The 21,168-nt window shown below is 45.3% G+C and overlaps 4 protein-coding genes across 4 annotated transcripts; 1 reads left to right on the top strand and 3 right to left on the bottom strand.

Annotated features, from left to right (window-relative positions):
- Positions 1–1,614: 1,614 nt before the first annotated feature.
- On the bottom strand, positions 1,615–5,905 carry p3h4 (prolyl 3-hydroxylase family member 4 (inactive)). The gene is made up of 7 exons (XM_052048388.1): positions 5,357–5,905; positions 4,191–4,340; positions 3,931–4,102; positions 3,108–3,236; positions 2,885–3,030; positions 2,427–2,510; positions 1,615–2,115 (listed from the first exon to the last, which is right to left on the bottom strand). Exons 1-7 carry the CDS (start codon positions 5,801–5,803, stop codon positions 1,966–1,968), a joined length of 1,278 nt encoding a protein of 425 aa, XP_051904348.1. The 5' UTR covers positions 5,804–5,905; the 3' UTR covers positions 1,615–1,965.
- Positions 5,906–7,236: 1,331 nt separating this feature from the next.
- On the top strand, positions 7,237–13,174 carry LOC127589275 (peptidyl-prolyl cis-trans isomerase FKBP10-like). The gene is made up of 10 exons (XM_052048382.1): positions 7,237–7,735; positions 8,332–8,477; positions 8,624–8,813; positions 8,882–9,027; positions 9,108–9,297; positions 9,487–9,632; positions 9,774–9,963; positions 10,157–10,299; positions 10,797–10,960; positions 12,773–13,174. Exons 1-10 carry the CDS (start codon positions 7,545–7,547, stop codon positions 12,941–12,943), a joined length of 1,677 nt encoding a protein of 558 aa, XP_051904342.1. The 5' UTR covers positions 7,237–7,544; the 3' UTR covers positions 12,944–13,174.
- LOC127589284 (7-methylguanosine phosphate-specific 5'-nucleotidase-like) lies at positions 12,590–16,086 on the bottom strand. Its single transcript, XM_052048391.1, has 9 exons — positions 15,939–16,086; positions 15,525–15,623; positions 15,150–15,219; positions 15,020–15,066; positions 14,699–14,784; positions 14,509–14,598; positions 14,075–14,237; positions 13,694–13,894; positions 12,590–13,570 (listed from the first exon to the last, which is right to left on the bottom strand). The coding sequence occupies exons 1-9, from the start codon at positions 15,939–15,941 to the stop codon at positions 13,460–13,462; spliced, it is 870 nt and encodes a 289-aa protein (XP_051904351.1). The 5' UTR covers positions 15,942–16,086; the 3' UTR covers positions 12,590–13,459.
- Positions 16,087–16,317: 231 nt separating this feature from the next.
- Positions 16,318–21,092, bottom strand: klhl11 (kelch-like family member 11). Its single transcript, XM_052048371.1, has 2 exons — positions 20,224–21,092; positions 16,318–19,650 (listed from the first exon to the last, which is right to left on the bottom strand). Exons 1-2 carry the CDS (start codon positions 20,712–20,714, stop codon positions 18,066–18,068), a joined length of 2,076 nt encoding a protein of 691 aa, XP_051904331.1. The 5' UTR covers positions 20,715–21,092; the 3' UTR covers positions 16,318–18,065.
- Between the last annotated feature and the right edge of the window lie 76 nt (positions 21,093–21,168).

Below are 21,168 nucleotides of genomic sequence, written 5' to 3'. Positions count from 1 at the left end.
TGTGACAAATTAGTAGGATTCCAAACAAAAAGTATTTCACTTAATTTAGTTTGTGGTTACTGAAACATCTTTTTTTTCAAGTTTAGTGTTGGTCTTGGTTTTTAAACCAAACGTTTACTTTGAAATCCAAGAATTGAGTTTTTTTTTAATGTATAAGCTGTCATTTGGCTATTTTTTTTGGAAAGTTCAGTGAACAAATTAAAAAAAAGGAGACTGTAAGCTGTTAAAAGCAGTCCCGATTGTCACAGTCAAACTAAACATGAAATGAAGAATTAGACCTTGTTTAAAATAACCAATCGCCTAAAAAGGCACTGCTAGCTTAATGCTAATGCTACTTAGCATATATGTTGTGGTGGAACACAAATGGTTGAGCAAAAAGATGTAGCCAGACAGCACAACAGTACAGTGTAATCATATACGCCATCTTCTGCGTAAAACTACTAATATTGGTGCTGTACTGAAGAGCTCAGAGAGGAGTTGAGATGACTATTAATTATGAATCCTACCAGAGGTCTCGGCAGGACACCCCACTGTCATGTGATTGACTGCAGCAAACAGGCAAGGACTGCCTAGACAGTGGGATTCATAATTGCGTCTCAATTAACAGTATATGTATCAAAACTTGATATATCTCAAGGTTTGATACATAAAATTGCAGTAGCTGCTTCTTATTTTGACAAGAATAGCCAAAGAAAAAAATGCCGGCTGAACAGGGTTGCCAAGCGTTCGCGTGGTGTCATGCGTACGACTGATTTGTTTATTTCATTTGCCAGTTATGAGCTGACAAAAGTATTTGACCTTTTTGTGTGATTTCCTACTAAATTCTCACAAGAACGCTGCCATTTTGTGTCCCTGAACGCATCACTTCCTGCAGTGACAACGTCACAAAAATAATGAGCTGTTTATGTAAATATGTGCAACCTATGATGAATGTTAAGATGCACTGTATGGTTGAGGGGAATGATTCCAATGGAGTTTTATTTTGTTTTTTTTACATTATAGAACGGGCTGTTATGGCCGCCCGTGTGCCACCATGACAGTGAGTGTGCATGAATTTGCACTTTTTTTGGGTGGGTTTTGAGCTTTGCACTGTGTGAGAGGCACTCGTGTGGCACACATTAGGAATCAAGAGCGTGTGTCATGTAATGTGCAGAGCTTCTATCAATCATCATTTGAAAAGAGGGGAAAAAAAGACCATATTTTTAGACACTTTTTGAATTTAGACAAAATAAATTTTAAAAAAGGAAAAGCCCTGCGGGTCGAGAATCCTTAACAGGAAAATAAATAAAAATAAATTCAATTCTCTCGTGTTTTGTCTTGCTGCTTACAAACAGCTTACATTTTAGATATTTTTCTAACATATCATTTACCGGTAGATTATATTCATTAAAAACTAAATATATAAATAGTATGGAGCAAAATATTTTGTTTCATAATTCAAATTTTGAATTCATTTACTATTTTTTAAGCTGATTTAGTACTCTAAAACATGTACAATGTATACTTTTTTCATGCAAAGTTTATATACTAATATAAAATACCATTTTGAAAAATACAGTACAAAAAATTGCATTTCATATTTAAAATAACGTTTGAAAAAATATTTTCTCCTCATTTTTCAATGTAAAAACGTTTATATAAAACAAAAGACAGAAAAAGACAATGGAGAAAAATATAACGTCCCTTCCTTCGCAGATTCAAAATAAGCAATAAATTACACTGAATGAACGCGAACAATGCAGATGTATGATCAAATAGAAAACCATCTTATTTTAAGATTGAGACAATTATTGGTATTAAAAAATGGACATCAAGAGATACTTTTGTTCCAATTAAACAGACTTAAGTAGAAAAAAATATATATATTACAATCAAGGCTGATGACAGCCAAAGAGCGTACACGTCAATCTTTCATCTCGATCAACATGATGAGTTCCTCCTTTACTTTTTCAGCTTCAAAGTTCACTACGGCACCTCGCCTGTGTCCCACTTGGTCTTGGGCTCCTGCCACCACTCGGACACGAGGGCTTCCTCGTAGTCGCCGACGCCCTCGAACTCGACATCGGGCCGCACAGAGTGCTGGGAGGCGGCCTCTGCCTCCGGATTCACCTCACCCTTCGAAAAGTCGGGAGACTACGGTAAGCAGAAGTGTTTCTATTCTTCCGGTGCTTTACTCTCCGTCGACGTGTCGGCCTGAAATTATGGGCCGCCTCTGTGCGGTGATCTGAAGAGTTATGCTCGTCTTGGCGTTCCACACCTCCTGACCACATACCACACGCTGCCGCCACAAGGGAGCTCGCCACTTTTTGTACTTTTTTATCCATCACGCCACAAGCGCATCTTTTAAATCATTGGGAAAGTTGACGGTCTTTTTTTTAAAACTATATTTCAGCCATTTTTGCCCATGTGCTGGATTGTATATGTACCTCGTCCTCGGTTTGCAGGTAGTTGAGAGCAAACTGCAGCATCTCCTCTTGCTTGGTGGTCTGATTGAAGTATCTGGAAGCCTCCTGCAGAGGGAAACCAATTGATCAAATAATTTGGTTTAGAACATTGAGATTGGAATTCTTCATTATTCATCCAAAGCAATAATACAAATACTCCAAATTATGACATGCATGTTTAAAAAAATATATATATATCATCATATTTGACAGACAAATAAGGACAACTGAATGGTAAACTGACAAACATTGATTAAAAAAATAAAACTACACTTGATTGTCTGCATTTCTAATTAAGGCCGAAATATAAAATTTGTAGTAATAGAGGCCTCCTGCAGGGGGAGACAAAAGACACATGTCGACCAAACGTTTTTTTATTTTTCCGAAGGCGAGCGACAAATGTGGCATTTTCATTACAGCTGGCTTGACCGTTGACTTACGGGCCGCGGCTGGAAGTCGGTGTCGGCTAGGCCCCACTGTTCCCGGTAGAAGCGGTAGTACTCCACGTTCTGACGCATAACCTGGTCGCTGGGGTCGAACAGCATGTAGCTGGCGGCACACGGGGCGGCGCTCTTTACGTCGTTTACTGGAGGGGAGCCGGAGAATTATAGAGTACATTTGCTGCCAATGCATGACACACTCCAGAGAGAGAACGAGTCTTACGTTTATAATATGAAAACTGGAGGTAGTGGTACATTGTAGCCACAAACTTGTCCACCATGAAGCCCCCCACGCTGGGCGTCAACTGCTGCTCGCAGCCCACCTTACATCTTAGCGCCTCCAGGTACAGATCTGAACACAAACAACAGCCGATGAAGAAATAGGATTGCCCTATTGTTTCCATTAAAGACTACTACGCATGTTCGACTCGTAATGCAGGGCCTGATATGGCCCCCCGGGCCGCCAGTTGAAGACCCCTGTCTTAATGAGTCAATGGCAAATATTTCTGCGACTGAAAATGCATCATGAAGCCAGACAACAGAGCTGAATGGAACGACTTGAATCATCATGACCTATTTTTTAGTGGACCCCCTGCGAATCGAATCAGGCCCCACCTGGAAATCGCAAAAAAAAAAAAAAAAAATCTACTTCAAAAATGTTTTTTTTTCCATTTAAAAAATGCTTATTTTATTATTTTTAACTCCAAAAAAATATTCAAAACATGCTGATAAACTGTCCGCAAATACAATTAAAAAAAAAAATCTCTGAATAGGTAACCAGCGAGTATGCAGGGTCTGTTTTATACTATTTATCCCGCTTATTGAAAAAAAAAATACATCTATCGTATCATTATATCTATTGAGTTGTTTAGAATTAATCCGTGCATTTTCTTTTGTCTTCAAGGAGAACAATGTGACGACTATCGTCAGTGGTGGGGTGGAACCCTCGAGCCCTCCATTTGACCAACCGCCTCAGGTTGTTTCCAAATGGGACAAATTTACAAAACCTTTTTCTTCGTATGAGTATGTGGTGTGTCCGCACCCACCAGCCAGCGTTGGATAAAAGTCCTTGAACTCGAGGATCTCATACGACCCATCGCAGGTGGCCACACACGTGTCGTACGCATCAAAGTAGGAGGTGAGTGCCTGCTCCATGTGGCGAGCGCTGCCGCTGAAGTCGCCGCTGTTGTATAGCGTCACGCTCTTCACGAACACACTCTAAACACAATGGCACTTTTTTGATTTTCACACCCGCAGAAAAGCAGACTTGGGCTTCAATCATTGGAATTGTCATATATGGTCGAACCTCGTATGGCTGCTCCTCGTGGTCGATGAGATAGCGGTCCACGTCCATCAGTGTCTTGTAGTAGTTCATGTTCTTGGTAATCTTGGGGTCTTTAGGGGTTTTCTTCAGGTAGGTGTGGGCCGCCGACACGGCCTTCGCCAAGTTGTTCAGCTGTGGGAGGGAGTGGAAGATGAACGTTTCGCCGCGTTTCTGCTCCGCAGTGCCGTAACACCGGCGGCGTCTGTACAGCGCATTTCATCAGGTACACCCATACCATTGAATGAGACAGTTTTGATTGACAGTCAGATATGCATTTCACACTATGATTGTAGTTTGCACTGACTGCACACTTAGCATTTCATATTTTGATCTTGAGAAGGGAACCTGCTTAGGCGACGGTGGCTGAGGGCATAACTGCGATTGGCTGACAACTACCTCAGGGTGTCCCACGCCTACTGCCCATAAGACAGCCGCGATAGGCTCCAGCACGGCCGTGACGCTCGTGAAAATAAAGCGGTTCAGATAATCAATGCATGGTTTGAAATATATTTTCTTAATTCATCTACGCCAGGGGTGCCCAAACTTTTTGGATCGAAGATCTACTTTTTGATCAACTAACCTCACGGGATCTACCCTTACCGGCGCGCGCACGCACACACACACACAAATGTAAGATTTACCTGCTTTATTTTATTTTTTAAATATATTTTTTAGTGAAAAAGAGACTGATTAGTGTGCAGTGTATATTAACACAAAAAATATATTACTAACATGTACAAAGACACACAAATGGTTGGTTGTTTTTTTTTCTTCTCGACACTCCTCGGATCTACTTGGGACCCGTCTTAGATCTACCGGTAGATCAGGATCCACCTAATGGGCACCCCTGATCTACGCCAGAAACATAAAGTGCAAGCAAAACAATTACACACTTTTCTACTATAGCTCGTTTATTTCTGTTGTTTAAACAAAAAAAAATGTTGCTTTAAAATTTTCAAGTGGAGGTATACCTAATGATGTGGTAGGTGGGGTTTGCCACATCAGTCCACCTTAGAAGCAGGGATCACAGTGGGGGATTGTTTGAAGGAGACGTGGCACAAGCTCAACTAATTGCCCGGCAGGAGGTCACCCCCGAAAACTGACTGGAACTTTCCGATCACAACTTCAGTTCCACAATATGCTCTCACCTGGAAGTACGCGAACTGCAGGTATCGATAAGGGGTCCTTTTCTCAAAGCTATCCAGCAGGTCTCGACGTGGATATGAGAGTTTAAACACGGGCAAGTCGGCTTTGCACTTTTTCAGGCACGCCGCCCGAAAGAGGATGTGCCGCATGATGCGGAGGTGCCCGTCGTCTCCGTCGTCCCCCCGGCTCACGGCGCTGCAGTTGCGGCCACAGAACGCCTCGCTGTCCCGCAGCAGCCGGTGGAGCCTCAGGCTGTGCTCCAGGTACTTGACGCTCTCGGCCCAGTTGCGCGCCGTGTACTGCTGCATCGCGTAGTCGAACGTTGAGTCCAGTGGCATCAGCTCGCCGGCGGGGAAGCTTCGGAAGCTGTATTTCTCGTACTGGGCCCGAGCCGAGAGAAGGACCGAGGCTAGAAAAGCAAACGCCGTGACCACGCCGTGAGGGAGCATCGTCACCAGCCGTCTCTTGCTCCCGGGACGGGGTCGTGGAAAAGTAGTGTCTGGAAACTTGTCTTTTTGACGGGCTGCATGTAGGCAGCGAGAGCATGGAATGCGACGATTTCCGGGTAACGCCTTCAAAATAAAAATAAGCGTCTTCACTGCCCGAAATCCACGCCATAATTTGTTTCAACTGGTTATTTCTTTTTTAATTCCCGTATTATGTTTTATTGAATAGCTTGGGTGCTACGATAGTTGAAAAGAACCATAAATAGCTGTTTCACGAGCTTGTATTTTGAAGGCAGTTATTTATTTTTGGTTTTACTCGTGCTTTACGTAGCTTGACATGATTGTTTCACATGGCTGCAATACAGGTTTGCAACACTATCGACACGAATATGACATTAATGTCGCTAAAATTTTAAATATCTTAAAACAGTTTATACATAGAACGTTCTAGTTTAAATTCTACAAAATCTGACACGCTTAGACATGTAGAGGGTGACATTCTTTTGCAAACCTTTGTAAACAAAATGTTTCCCGGATAAATCTGTCAGTTTGACAAAGCATACCTGTGACACACATTTTTTATTCTATGAGCCAAAATATAAAATAGGTGTGTAAATTTACCATAAATGCAATTATTAAAGTTTCACAGTAGGGACAGAGTTGATAATGTCAATTGAATGGCATCATTTCAGCCCGTGTTTTCTCTTTCTACATACATTCTTACCAATCTGACTAGTTGAGGCAAGTGGATCCAGAAATTGTTTTGCAAACTTATAAATGAAAGAAAATCGAGGCAACTGGACTCCTCTTGTTTGTTGAATTTGATGGCCCCCAGCCCCAACGCTAGCAATTACGCAATGCCACTTATTTTTGCTAAATTGCACGAATCGTAATTTGAAAAAGCATGCCCGGAGTACACAATAAAAACCACGAATTAGAACTGAATAGTTAAAAACGTTTAATTTTCAACAAAAAAGTTATTGCATATATGCTAATGTTAAGCAAAAGGAAATACTGTATCTGCATGTGCGTGTTAACTTCCTGCCGCACTGCAACCAATATGACCAGATGATACACGTGGAGACAGAAATTATTGAAAACGTATTACTTAAACATTATAAATTAAAAAAAACTGTCACTGCAGCATTAAATGTCTTTTGGACCATGTTTGACCCCAGCCATCAGTCACCAAAGGGATTGACAGATGTGGGGAAAATTGAGTTGTTGTTTTTGGTGCACACGTCACCACGTGACTTGTTTTCCCTTTTTTGGGCGGGGGGGGGGGGGGTGTACTGCTGTTATCAGGCTCATGAAGAGTTACACGTCTGCACAATTCCATTAAGGACCACTCCCCTCTCCCCCTTCAGTCTTCTCTCGCAGCCACGACGACGAAGATAAGTCAAGTTAGAGGAAAAATGCACAGAGCAGGAAAAATGTCGTTAATTCTGTTTCCTTCAAAATAAAAACTAGATGGGCTCAGTCGATCAAAAACAACCTTGTAACTAAGATTCAATCTAGTCTACTTCAATTGATATATTACGTGAATTGCAATGACATCAATTTATATAATCGGTGAGTTGCGTTATTTGATAGACGGGACAGCTCGACGCTGTAAATGTTGAACTGCGTGTTATTTTGAAACTCGTCTTCGGACCTAACTTTTTATTGTTTTATTGTCAAGATGTACTGCTGGTTCGGTTCTGCGTAGTCAGACCGGGCTTCCTATTCAGTCCCTAAAGTCGGAATGTTTCCTCTGCTGATTTTCCTCCACGTCATCGCGGTGAAATGTCAGCCCGAGCTGTCTCCGCCGCTGGACGTCGTGGTGGACCGGTATCACATGCCAAAACGATGCCCCCGCGAGGTCCAAACGGAGGACTTTGTTCGGTACCACTTCAACGGAACCTTCCAGTCGAACGGAACGATGTTCGACTCGAGGTGAGCTTTTTTTTTTACGTCAGTTATGATTTGTTTGAGTTTAATCGCCAAGGTTAGACCTGCGAATGCACGTCTGGGTGACTTTTTAAAATAACTCGCCGTGTCGCAAAAGTTAGCATGTTATTATGTGATTTTGCTGAACAACTGAAGAAATTTGTATTTTAAGTTATTTTTATTTTGTACTAATTTAATCAATGAAAGGGCGGCCCGGTAGTCCAAATGTTAATCCCAGGCTTTACAAATTGTGTGATTCCCAAAATCCCCTTCAGATGAGTATAGAATTTAATATTGTTCTGTCCAACGATTTTCCTTAGTTAACTATTTTCAACCCCCTACCGTAAATACAACAAAAAATGGAAAATTTTGTGAGTTGAACAAATGTATCTGAAACGCAATAAAAACTATTTTTTCAGATAGCTATATATAATTTTACATAGCCTGTGTTCAACACATTATATTTATAATGAATTAATTTCATTTAAAAAAAATCTAAATTGAAATGCCCCCAATTTTCTTGTCGTTTAATTATTTTTATCCCCAATAAATTCCTTAAATTATGAATTGCATCTAGATTTTCATTTTGCGCTTATGTGCAGTCATGTCCGAGGAAAGGCGTTCATCAGTCAGGTGGGGGTGGGCCGCCTCATCCACGGAATGGACCGCGGCCTGCTGGGCACCTGTGTCAACGAGCGCCGCAGGATCACCGTCCCGCCGCACTTGGCCTTCGGGAGCATAGGAACAGGTAACGCTCGTACAGTGGTGGGAAGTAACCAAGTACAAATACCTGAGTGTTATTTTTACTTATACTCCCTGCATTAAAAATCTGTACTTTCTATTCTACGCTTTAATGCAAGTGCTTTTTATCTTTTTCAAATGGATACCCTGCAGGTGGCGTGATCCCGCCAGACGCCATCTTGGTGTACGACGTGCTGCTGCTGGACATTTGGAACCCCCAAGACAAAGTTCAAATCCGCACACTCAGCAAACCTGAGCGATGCGTACGCGCCGCTAACGCCTCCGACTTTGTGCGCTATCACTACAACGGCACCCTGCTATCCGGGCAAACCTTTCTGTCCAGGTGAGTGGGTGTGTTTCTGTTGTCTTTATGTATTTTTAAACAATAATTTACGTGCATCTGTGTTTTAGCTACACTAATAACACGACCTACGACACGTATTTGGGGCAAGGCGACCTGATCGAGGGCATGGAGGAAGGCCTCCTGGGAATGTGCATCGCAGAAAGACGCATCATCATCGTCCCGCCGTTCCTTGCCTATGGAGAGAAAGGACACGGTATGAAAAGGCCGCCATTTTGTGACCTCCAGCGTAACTCCCTGTGTAGCATCCTAGAAACATGGCGTGTCCCCCAATAGGAAGTGCGGTCCCCCCCCAGGCCACGCTGGTGTTTGAGGTCCTGATGGTGGATGTATTCAACAACAAAGATGACGTCGCGGTTGAGGTCCTGGAAGTCCCAGACAACTGTGCGCGGCGGAGTGCCGTGGGGGACTTTATCCGCTATCACTACAATGGCACCTTTCAGGATGGCACCAAATTCGACTCCAGGTGAACACCCGTCTTCTGTAATCCAACCACTGATGTGTGTGTGTGTGTGTGTGGGGGGGGGGGCTGAAAATGGCGAGTGACTATCCTGTATATTAGGGGTTGCACTTCACACTGGGTGAAACCATTAGTCGGCTTTAATCTTTCAGTCCTGTCTGTTGAAAAGAAAGTCATGCGTTTGTGTGTATCCAGCTACCAAAGGAACAGCACATACAACACATACGTGGGCCGAGGATTTGTCATCACGGGCATAGACCGAGCCCTGCAGGGTCTTTGTATGGGCGAGAAGAGGAAAGTGGTGGTGCCGCCTCACCTGGCGTATGGAGGAGAAGGCGTCAGTAAGTTTGTAGAAGATGTGCACATGAATTGGGATCATATTTTTCAGACATTAAGCGGCGTTAAGCTTTTTAACATGAAACGTTTCGGACTGTCCCCCGTTTGCCGTTTAAAATTCGCCCCCCGTGTACAAAACGTCACAGGTGATCTTATCCCCGGCTCGGCCGTACTGGTGTTCCACATCCATGTGCTGGACTTCCACAACCCTAAAGACGAGGTAGAGGTGAAAGTGGTGCGCCGGCCCGAAGAATGCGGGTCTGGCAGTGAGAAGAACGACTGGCTCCGTTACCGCTACAACTGCTCACTGATGGACGGCACGCTGCTGTACTCCTCGTGAGCGCCGCCCGCTGTTCACTCCCTGCATGGGCTCGCTCTGCTACTCTTTACGTTTCCGTGGCAACAGCACGAATGCCCGCATGGCATCTAAGGTTTCCGCACACACCCAAAGTGGACTTTCTGACATTTTTCCAAGTTATTTTTGAAGGACGAATAGTTGAATTGTTTGTCTGTGTGTGCATGCGCATAGGGACGAGCAAGACTTGCCGTCAGTCACCACACTGGGAGCCAATGACGTGATCCCGGGGCTGGAGCAGGGTTTGTTGGGCATGTGCGAGGGTGAGGCCAGGGAGGTGGTGGTCCCGCCGCACTTTGGTCACGGGGAAAACGGAGGTAGGAAGAAACATTCTGTATATTTCACATTCAGTTAAAGTGGCCTTCACAAGTTTCAAACTCAAGGCTTGCGGGGCCAAATCTGTCCCACCTCATTTTTTTTGTGGCCCACCAAAAGCAAATACTGTAATGCACCTACGTCATCTTGTGTCATGATTTTGTTCCATTTCATTTTTGTACTTAAGCTGTTTTGTTGTACTCATTTTGATTTTCTGTACCAAATTACAATTCTTGACTTTTTTTTCTCATCACCAAATCCCCTTTTTAGATAAATTCAACAATACTATTCATCTTAAATGTAAAAAAAAGTATAACGTATTCATGTACTGAATAGATGTATGTCCATTCATGCCTTTGGAAATATTATATTTAAGTCAAGTGTCAAACAGCATATATCGTGCCGTTTGTTCCGATGTCCCCCACCTCCGGTATTGAGTGTGATTCTTGAAGTGTGTACCTCATGATGTGTCCCGTGTTTGGATGGCTTGTGTGTGCAGCTGGCGTGGTTCCGGGCAGCGCTGTGCTATTTTTCCAGTTGGAGCTTGTAGAGCTGCAGAAAGGCGTCCCCAACGGCTTCATGTTTGTGTGGCTGGGGGACGTCCCCGAACCCCTGTTCACCGCCATGGACCTGGACGCCGATGGCCACGTTCCCCTGCAAGAGGTAAACCCGCGTCCCTTCGTTGTCACCCATTTAAGGGGCTGGGCAAACGTTCCTGTCCTTTGGTTTTGAAAACGGACATGTGTATGTCAAATAGTTATTTTAAATCAATGGATGGATGGATAGTTAGTCATAATTCATGCAAATTGTAATTTCTAAATAAATGCAAAATGAATTTACAACGAGCAATTATTTCAAAACATGTTCAAAGTATTTATAGCCAGTAAAAAAAGTACAATTGTGTAATATCAAAATAATTGAATTAAAATGATTTAACTAATTCAGAAAAATAAAATGTTTAATAAATTTTTTAATAAAAAAAAAAACGCTGGCGCTTTTGGCTGCCACTGCTCAACCTGCATTGTGTTTTATATTTTTTTTGTTCCTGATTGTAAAGTGTCCTAGGTTGTCTTGAAAGGCGCTTATAAATAAAATGTATTATTATTCTGATGTATAGTAAGGTGTTTTTGGACGAAAAAAACGACCATGTATAGTAAGGCGTTTTTAGCCGAAAAAAAACGACCATGTATAGTAAGGCGTTTTTAACCGAAAAAAACGACCATGTATAGTAAGGCGTTTTTGGCCGAAAAAAATGACCGTGTATAGTAAGGCGTTTTTAGCCGAAAAAAACGACCATGTTTAGTAAGGCTTTTTAAGCCGAAAAAAAACGACCATGTATAGTAAGGCGTTTTTAGCCGAGAAAAACGACTATGTATAGAAAGGCTTTTTAAGCCGAAAAAAACAACCATATATAGGAAGGCGTTTTTACCGAAAAAAACGACCATGTATAGTAAGCCGTTTTTAGCCGAAAAAAACCGACCATGAATACTATTGTAAGGCGTTTTTAGCCGAAAAAAAACAACCATGTATAGTAAGGTGTTTTTAGCCGAAAAAAACGACCATGTATAGTAAGGCGTTTTTACAGAAAAAAACGACCATGATTACCGTTTTTTTCGCTAAAAACGCCTTCCTATATATGGGCGTTTTTTTCGGCTTAAAACGCCTTACTGTACATGGTCGTTTTTTTCTGTAAAAACGCCTTACTATACATGGTCGTTTTTTTCGGCCAAAAACGCCTTACAATAGTATTCATGGTCGTTTTTTTTCGGCTAAAAACGGCTTACTATACATGGTCGTTTTTTTAGGTAAAAAAAGCCTTACTATACATGGTCATTTTTTCCGCTAAAAATGGGCTAAAAACGGCTTACTATACATGGTAGTTTTTTTCGGCTCAAAACGCCTTACAATACATGGTCGTTTTTTTGGCGCAAAACGCCTTACTATACATGGTCGTTTTTTTTCGGTAAAACGGCTTAATATACATGGTCGTTTTTTTTCGGCCAAAAACGCCTTACTATACATGGTCGTTTTTTTCGTCCAAAAACACCTTACTATACATCAGAATAATAATACATTTTATTTATAAGCGCCTTTCAAGACAACCTAGGACACTTTACAATCAGGAACAAAAAAAATATAAAACACAATGCAGGTTGAGCAGCGGCAGCCAAAAGCGCCAGCGTTTACTCAACCCGGAAGTCAGAAAGAAACCACAAGAGAGGGAGATGGGTAGAAAAAAACACACACGGTTGTTTTTTTCGGCCCATACACAAATGAAATGAACACCAAAGGTTAATTTAGAAGGATTTTTATTGATTTTAGAAGCTTTGCCTGAAAATTAAGGAAAATTAAGAACATAATTTTCCAACTTATTTTTTTATAGATTTTTATTAACTCTAAGGACCCATGGGAACCCTGTGTAATCATATCTGTAAATCATAAAATTGTAACATGAAGTCCCCCTCTTCCTCGCAGTTTTCCGACTTCATCATGCTGCAAGTGCAGCGGGGCAACGGCCGCCTGAGGCCCGGCGTGCCATCAGACGACATCATCCGGGACATGTTCAACAGTCAGGATCTGGACAAGGACGGGAAGATCGTCGCCCAGGAGGTGACGCTACAAACGGACGAGAGGGACGAGTTGTAAAAGAAGATCCCCCCCGCCCCCCGAGCTATCTGCACACTGTGATGTCCACCAAGCCACTATATGGAATAATGAAAAGGACGCAACATGAGTTACACCTCCGCCGTCTCACATCAGAAAACTACCGCCGGGATTCAAACTCGGAACCTGCCAACTTCGAGACGGAAGCGGAACAACCTCATCTTCCAGCGTTCTTGTATTGAATGTTGTACTTAATGAAGAGTCTAAAGAAAATGTTTTTGTGAGATAGTTTTTTTTTACCCCCCAAGTGTCCTTTAAAACACAGGTGACAAAATGACATCACATTCATGTAAGGACTGACTGGATGTGTCCAGTCTAGAATTGAAAAAAAATAGAATCTTTAAAAACACATCGCGTGTTCTGCAGTGGCACCATGCCCAAGCGCGTACGCATCCCGTGTCAACAAACGGGAAGTAGAATACAAACAGGAGGACTGAAGTGAAAACAACAGGAAGAGTCCATTGGGAGTGTCCGGCGTCTCCCGAAATCAAAAGCGCGTTACTCGTTTCCCGTGAGGTAGAGCAGCACAGCGTTGGCCACATCCAGGGTCTCGTCCTTCACCAGCACAATGTCGTAAGAGTCCAAGTACGACTGCTTCCTCTCCTCCACCTGAACAACAACGTCCCCATCAAAAACAAAGCACAGGTTTATATAAGCACGCGTGTCAATTTTCGGTTGACTAAAAGCAACAAGATTGTGTGTGTGTGTGTGTGTGTGTGTCTCTGGCGTCACCTTGTCATTGAGGAAGCCAATCTTGAGGACATTCTCCATTTCATGCACACCGTCGGCCATGGTCAGGTCGCCCAGAGAGTCTCCGAGCAGGAGCACGTTGGGTCTGGCTCGCAACTCCTGGAAGTGTCCCGTGTTGAGTAGGGCGCCCTCCCGTTTATTGTAGATGTGGATCAGCTCGCCCTTGAAGGCCCTCAACACGCCCTGGTAGGAAGGGCGGGGGGGGGGGGGGGGGGGGGGTCACATCATGTTTAGCCTAGAGTCCGAACCTTGACATTTCAAGCCAGTGGAGTCGAGTCATCACTTGCGCAATGTGTATTCGAGTTGAGTGAGTTCCGACAATCACGGCCAGCTTTCATTTCAAGACAGATTTTCAACACTTACGGCCTGGTCAAAGTCCATGTAGTTTGAGAAGACCTTGACGTTGGGGTGGAAGACTCCTGCCTGGCGGATGACCTCCTCCAGGATGTCGCCGATGCCAGCCGAGAAGATGAGCAGAGGGATGCTCTGCTGGTGCAGGTGTGAAAAGAACAGCTGGTAGCCCTCCCTGTAACGGAGGCCCACATTCGCATCAGCTACGCAAGCGCACATCAATTTATTTCGCTTTTTTTAATGCCACTTTGGTTTCTATGTATAAACGGCTTGCAATTTGAACCCGATTTTGTTTTGTCTGGAAAAGGTCATGGACAATGATAACGACTTCATTTTGCCACATACGCATGCAACGGCGAAAATAAACAAAATTGAATACAAATATGGGCAATCATATGATTTCTTGTACTAGAAATCTGTCCAAATGAATCAAAAGTGTGTGAGACCTGAGCTTGGCGTCAGACTCTCGCACCACCGTGGCCAGCAGGTCCTTCCTGATCTTCTGCTGCACCAGCAGCTCGTGCGCTTTGGTCCACCTTTCGGTCGCAAAGGCACAAGACGGCGGATGAGCCCCATTCGGCATTCACGCAAGGCGGCGGCGACGGCGGATATTTTGAAGAGGAGCGAGCGACTCACCATTCCACCATGAGCGGCAGCTTCTCAGCGATGGAGCGTGACGAGTCAATCTCAATGGGGTAGTACGTGTTCAACAGATCTTTCAACTGAGGTCAAAGGAAGACAAATACTGCGTTAAAAGAAGCTTTTATGCTTGTTGAGCTGCATTGTCCAATTGTTGGTGCACTTCATTGTCACTTTCGTGAATCAATTACACATTGAAACCACATTAAATGTGAGACGGGCAGGAGTGCGAATGATAGTGATGGAACACTCACATTTTAAGACAAGCTCACGGAACAAAGGACACAGCTGTGAATGTGAATCGAACTTTCCACCCACCTGTCCTTTGCATTCTTGAGAGATTAGCTTGCTGTTGTCGAGAATATCTGCACACAAATACACAAAGCAAATTCTTAACCGCCGAGTCAACGGTTTGTCTTACATCTATTCCTCACATAAGTCTACTTACTGTGACAAGTGGGACATCTTTTACCATTAAACGCAAATCTCGTGAGAGTCATGTCAAAGTCTGAGATGACCTATTAGAAGAAGACACTTAACACACGTCGCGTCACATGAGAAATGCCGAGGGAAAAGGCCACATTATACGCACACCAATGACATACATTCCAATGAGAGTCAATCCCAAAGAAAAAAAATCTGCCTTGGGAAATAATCAACTTAACTCGACATTAATTTTTCATGGTTCTTGTTATCATTAGTCAGCTGAGATGGAAAGAGAAGTGCGTATATCATGAACTGATCGTCAGCCGAGATACTGTTTTTGTAGTACATGAATTGAACCGTTTTGGATGTCATCAGATTTGAGTGACAGGTGTCTGACCTGTAACGTGTTTGAACCCGCTTTCAGCATGCACTGGAGGATCTCTTGGACTCTCTGCGGGTCCCTCATACACACTGAGGGGTTGGACAGCTCGGAGATCTGAAGAACAAAGTTAATTTTCGATTATACGGGGACGAAAAAAAAGTCACTTCATCATGCAAACGACCGGAAGTCAGCTGGTTACGAAACACAACGTCACTGGGTAGGATAAACCGATATAAACATAACATTTTTCTAGATCCCAATTTCCAAAACAACCGGTAGGTCCAAAAGTGAGACAGTTAAATCGCGTTATAGCCTGACGACAGCAATTAGCTCGGGGCTATCCTTCGAATATGAATACTAAGGGAGCTTGAGTCGGATTCATTTCAGGCGCCACACAGTCACCCCGAAAAACATTTTAGCTATAATTACCATTTCCAGATAACTGTACGTCGACAGTTGATTTCGAAGAAAAGTGCGTTTAACGGGTAGCGATGTGAAAATGACATAGAGCTCCAACGCTTGTGTCGTGCAAAAGCGGGCGTGGAAAATGAAGTCTCCTTTCCAGGCGCATGTCAGTGACGTTTGGTCATGTGACCAGGGGAAGTGAGGTCATGTTTGGGGTTGTGCGTGTCCAGCGGAGAAAGTCACGTGACATAGAAAAAAGCGGTGCGTGGTGAGCGGGAAAGGTCACGTGATCAGGTACGAGGAGCATCGCATTCACCGATAACTTTCACAGTTATTCAGTTTATTTGCGGTGTAGTGTGTACATAGTATTATGATGAGTTTATACAAACATCTATACACAGAATTTGGAGTAAAGTGACATTTTAATCTCAAATACAAACTGCAATACTGCTCACTGTGCAACAGGGGTCCTTCTGAATGTAGTGTAGGAATATTAGAGATTCATACTCCAGGTTGAGAGTATAAAATGAGTTGCTGAATCACTGCAGGTGATAAAAACTGCAGGTGTAAGGTAATATCCCAGCAGTCACAAACTGATAAGATCTTTCGAGGGTTTCTGAGTGCTTGTCATATATGAGCACACAATGATAATGTCGATGACTTTATTTTAATCTTAAATCTCTTCAGAGGGGGACGCGCACATGCACACAACAAAGCATTGCAAAATCTCAGAAGCTTGATCTGAGGAACAACAATAACAGCAGCGTATGAACAAAAACAAAGAGTTTGCGTTTTGCTGTATTTTATTTTAAACGGGAATCATATTTCAGAAAGTAAAATCAAAGTGCGAGGGTGACTCCAAACCCCTTTAAGACTAATACACGGATGGGAACAAAAATGCTCTTTTGGCGCAAAAGGAATGGCTGGCTTTGTAAGATATCTGGCAGATCACTGGAATGCCTTCAGTACATCATTCAGGAATTATATAACAATAAATAGAGTACAACGCCGAACTCGTCTTAAGGGTGGGGAATGAAACAATTGTCTCGTTGGTCTGCTATAGCGGAGGCTGCACAGAAGCGGTTATGGCACTGGAAGTGTTGACACGCTTGCATGAACAGAGATTGTCACAGTGTTTAACGCATGGAGAGAAAAAAAAAAGCCTCCATCTGGGAACGAGCCACAGAGAAATGTCGTTCATACATATATAAACAGCTTTGTTATTTATATACAGACAGATAAACATCATCTCCGCGAGATTATTTCGGTGTCGCCACTCTTATGAACATACATTCAAACATACACATACAGTACATACAATTTATGCCACCACCCCCCCCAAAAAAGTGGGCGAAAACACAACACAGCACGGTACTCAGTTTGGTGAGAGTGATGCGCGCTCCACTGCAGCATGTTATGAACAAATGAAATCATGAATAAATGGGATGGCCCAGTCGTGGCTGGTGACAATGTTAAGAGTTTCCTCCATGCGGGTGAGCACACTCGATAAACTTCAGAGGCAGTTTTTAGCAAGCCGCATTTGCACTTCGGTCCAGTTTCGGCGTTTACACGGTCATTGTTTAAATTTAAAAAAAAAAAAATCCCCAAATATCGAGCACATTCTCACGACAGTGACGAGCGACGCATTTTACTTGGTCGTTTTACGCTCGTCCCGCTAAAACTTCCATTTTAAGTGGCCTGTCAGTTAATTGCATGGCAGTGAGGTTAATAATCTGAAGCGGCACCTCTTGGTGGAGAAGTGAGTGGAATGAGTCCACAAATGCGCAGATAGCCGCTAACTGCTGCACTTTCTGCAATATGACACTTGTCTTTTTTTTTTTTTGGCAAAATATATATTAAAAAAAAAATCAGAAGTTATTCCCATTCCAACCAAACGCGGTGATAACTGGTCAAGGAATGGTCACTTCAATGGAATGCTCTCTTCTCTTCTCCTGCGGTGTATCGGACTGTCTTTGCAGTCTGATATACAGATGGAAACAATCCATGGAATGCGGTAACGGCCATGTGACGAATGGAAACGCACGGCAGCTGAATTACAGATGCGAACATTACAACGGAAGGCAAACTAACTGACGGACATTGCGCGGAAAAGTGGTTAAAACGAGTCCGCCAAGCAAGCCGGCGGACGATTCAGCACTCGATCTGCGACTGCAGCTGCCGTCGCAGCGTGAGCGTGCGGCGGTGCAGCTGCTGCATCTGCTGCATGCGGTCCCGCTGGCGCGCCAGGTTCTGAGGCATGGGGTAACGCTGGCAGCCGTAGAGGAAGCGGTAGGGCACGCGCACGTGGCAGGCGGTGGCGCGGCACCGCGGCTGCGGCATGGGGGGCAGCAGCATCCAGCGCCTGCGCTCGGCGCAGTAGCGGTACGCTTCCTTGCGGTACTGCTTGTCCACATCGTCGCTGTTCTTCCAGCCGCCGATGATGAAGACGTCGTCGTCGAAGTGGCAGATGGCGGCGCCCTCGATGCTGGTCACCTCGGGCGGCAGGCTCTCCAGGATCTCGTCCGGGACGCGGGCGCTGATCTTCTGGCGGGCCAGCTCGTCCCGCATGCTGTAGCTCTTGGGGCAGCAGGAGGCCGTGTGGTAGAAGTTGGTGGCGGCCACGGCCATTTGGAAGACGCAGTAGTTGTCCACCAGCGGCAGCGAGTCCACGTCCTGCCACTGGTGGCTGTCCGTGTCGTAGCGGGTGGTCACCGTCTTCAGCCCGTCGTCTTTGTCCGTGTCGACGGGCGTGCGCGCCGTCACGTACACGTAGCGGTCCTCCACGCTCACCGCCTTGACGTCGCGCAGGATCTTGGGCGCCGACTCCAGGTTGTGCCACTTGTCCTGCTCGGGCTCGTACACGCTGACGTCCTTGAAGCCCGGGCTGAAGTTGCCGTGGCCGCCGATGCTGTACAGGATGTCCTTGATGCAGGTGAGCCCGAAGGAGTGCTTGCGGGTGGTCAGGTTGCTCACCTGCTCCCAGGTGTTGTAGTTGGGGTTGTAGCGCTCCATGGTCTTGGCGAAGCCCGGCTCCATGGAGCCCGCCACGTAGACGTGCGAGTCGGTGGCGGCGATGGCGTGGCCGTCCAGGTGGTTGTGGATGTGCGGAAGGTTAACCCAGCGGTCCTCGTAGATGAAGTAACCCACGCACTCGCTCAAGTAGTCCCCGCCCTCCGACACGCCGCCCACCACCATGATGACATCCATGTTTTGGCCGAAGCGCGGCTGGAAGGACACCACGAACGAGGACCACAGCTCGAGGTCGGCCAACTTGAAGTTCTCAAAACGGATGGCGTAACCTTCCACGGCCTCCGACACCAGGCGCAGGCACGCCTCGTTGGCCGCCACCAGCCGCTCGTTCTTGACCACCCGCGTCAGGTAGGTGGGCTTGATCTGAGGCAGCCTGAGGAGGCGGAAGAGCTCCTCGAAGTAGCCGCCGCGCTCTTCGGGCATCTTCTGCACCCACTTGACCACCGCTTCGAACAGCACCTCCTCCGAGTCCACCGTGATCTGGTCGTCTGACAGCCAATTGCGCACCAGGTGGAAGGGCAAAGTGTAGAATTCCTCGTCCTGAATCACTTTGTGGAAGTTGCGGCGGATCATGTCCGCCGCTCGCAGGGCCAGCTGATCCAGTGTGTACATGTGCGCCAGACTGTGCACCGCCACGCAGTTGGTCAGGCTCAACTTCTTCTTCAGGAACTCGCCGCAGAAATCCTTCAGCTGGACCAGTAGGAACCTGGAAATAAAAGGCACAAGAGCGCATGGGTGAGATACTACAGAGCCTATCGATAGCGTATAAGAAAGATAAGAAAACCTTTATTAGTCTCGCAATGGAGAAATTCCCAATTCACAGCAGCAAAGTTATGAAAGGAAGAAGTAGAACAACAAAATATAGGAGCTGCTGGAAAGGCAGCCACTCTCGCGGCGCCATTTTGGAGTCAAAATAACACAACACAAAACATAGGACACAGACAGTCATCCACTTTGTTGTCTGAAGTAGTTATAGATGAAAGAGGAGAGGATCAAAGTGTCCTTTCACCGTAGTATAGATACTCCATATACGTATAGATCATATGAAAATTGCTTTTATAGCTGTAGATTAGACACTCATGTTGATACACAGTGAACCCATTTATCACGGAAGCATTCTAGATCCACCCGCAATGTGAAAATCCACAATACAGAGAGACTTGGGGAAAAAAACACATTGCTTAGACATATGGGGACGGGGGATGATTTTTATATGAAATGACTATATCCTGCATTGCAAGTGTTTCTTGAGGTGGTGCAGATAAGTACAAAACGGTACCTGTCAGCCAGCTCCAGGACTTCATGCACGTTGCAGGTGCTGACGCGAATCTCCCCGGTGTACATGTACTGGATGACGCTCTCCACCGTCTCGGGGTCGGGTCCCATCTCCGAGCTCCACTCCTTCATGTCCACGCGGCCAGACAGCGACTCGGAGAACTGTCCGCCCAGCAGCGGCGTGAAGTAGTCGGTGGCGGCGGCCAGCACCGAACGGTGGGCCGCGAACTCGCACGTCTGGACGCCACCGGCCGCCGCGCCGCTGCTGAAGGCGAGCATGACGTCGCAGAACAAGCCCTGCTTGCGCTGCTCGTTCTGCCGCCGCGACAGCTCCGAGCAGTGGGAGGACGACGCGAAGTCTTCCGCCTCTTCCGTGTCGCCGTCGGCGGCCAGGGAGCTCGGGGTGCCGCAAACGCCGCCGCCGCCGCTCCCACCGCTACTCCCACTACTACTACTCCGGGCCGAGTCCTCCGGGTTGGGGGCCGCCGCCGCCATTCAGTTCTCCGGTGACCAGAGGACGGGTAAAGTAAAAAAAGGAAGCCGGCTCGTCGAATCAGGCGACGACAGGCACACGACGAGAAGTCAAAACCGAGCGCCACATTGAAGCACTCACACCATTTACGGAAGTCGGCCGCCGCCGGAATGCTACGAAACTAGCTCAAAACAGCGCAGACTTGTTTGAATAGCCCTCGCCATATAATTCTTCCCCCACGCAATATTTTCGCGAGCTACACATTTAGATAGTTATTTTCGTTTCTTGTGCGCTTCCGAATATTCACGAGCAGACTCGTGAACCGCTCACCAAAACAAGGCTGACTTCGCCTCAGACCTCAGACTGAGCTCCTGACAGAAAGTGACCTGCGCAGTAGGGAAATACGTCAGGGGCGGACTTCCGCCGCGGAAGAATCCTTTTTTATCAATTTTAATTCTGAAAACCATGTATTTAATT

Source organism: Hippocampus zosterae, chromosome 17 (genome assembly GCF_025434085.1).
Source record: "Hippocampus zosterae strain Florida chromosome 17, ASM2543408v3, whole genome shotgun sequence".
NCBI classification, from domain to species: Eukaryota; Metazoa; Chordata; class Actinopteri; order Syngnathiformes; family Syngnathidae; genus Hippocampus; species Hippocampus zosterae.
Note: the sequence above shows the minus strand (reverse complement) of the source record. Positions and strands in the feature narration are given on the sequence as shown.

Coding starts and splice junctions, on each gene's coding strand:
- p3h4 (XM_052048388.1), bottom strand. CDS start 5,803: ATGCTCCCTCACGGCGTGGTCACGGCGTTTGCTTTTCTAGCCTCGGTC. Junction 3,237..3,930: donor CTTTTATCCAACGCTGGCTG/GTGGGTGCGGAC, acceptor GTTTGTGTTCAG/ATCTGTACCTGGAGGCGCTA. Junction 2,116..2,426: donor ACCTGCAAACCGAGGACGAG/GTACATATACAA, acceptor GACTTTTCGAAG/GGTGAGGTGAATCCGGAGGC.
- LOC127589275 (XM_052048382.1), top strand. CDS start 7,545: ATGTTTCCTCTGCTGATTTTCCTCCACGTCATCGCGGTGAAATGTCAG. Junction 7,736..8,331: donor GGAACGATGTTCGACTCGAG/GTGAGCTTTTTT, acceptor GCTTATGTGCAG/TCATGTCCGAGGAAAGGCGT. Junction 9,028..9,107: donor CTATGGAGAGAAAGGACACG/GTATGAAAAGGC, acceptor GTCCCCCAATAG/GAAGTGCGGTCCCCCCCCAG.
- LOC127589284 (XM_052048391.1), bottom strand. Junction 14,238..14,508: donor GAGTCTGACGCCAAGCTCAG/GTCTCACACACT, acceptor CCTCCGTTACAG/GGAGGGCTACCAGCTGTTCT. Junction 13,895..14,074: donor ACATGGACTTTGACCAGGCC/GTAAGTGTTGAA, acceptor CCTTCCTACCAG/GGCGTGTTGAGGGCCTTCAA.
- klhl11 (XM_052048371.1), bottom strand. CDS start 20,714: ATGGCGGCGGCGGCCCCCAACCCGGAGGACTCGGCCCGGAGTAGTAGT. Junction 19,651..20,223: donor GTCCTGGAGCTGGCTGACAG/GTACCGTTTTGT, acceptor TTTTATTTCCAG/GTTCCTACTGGTCCAGCTGA.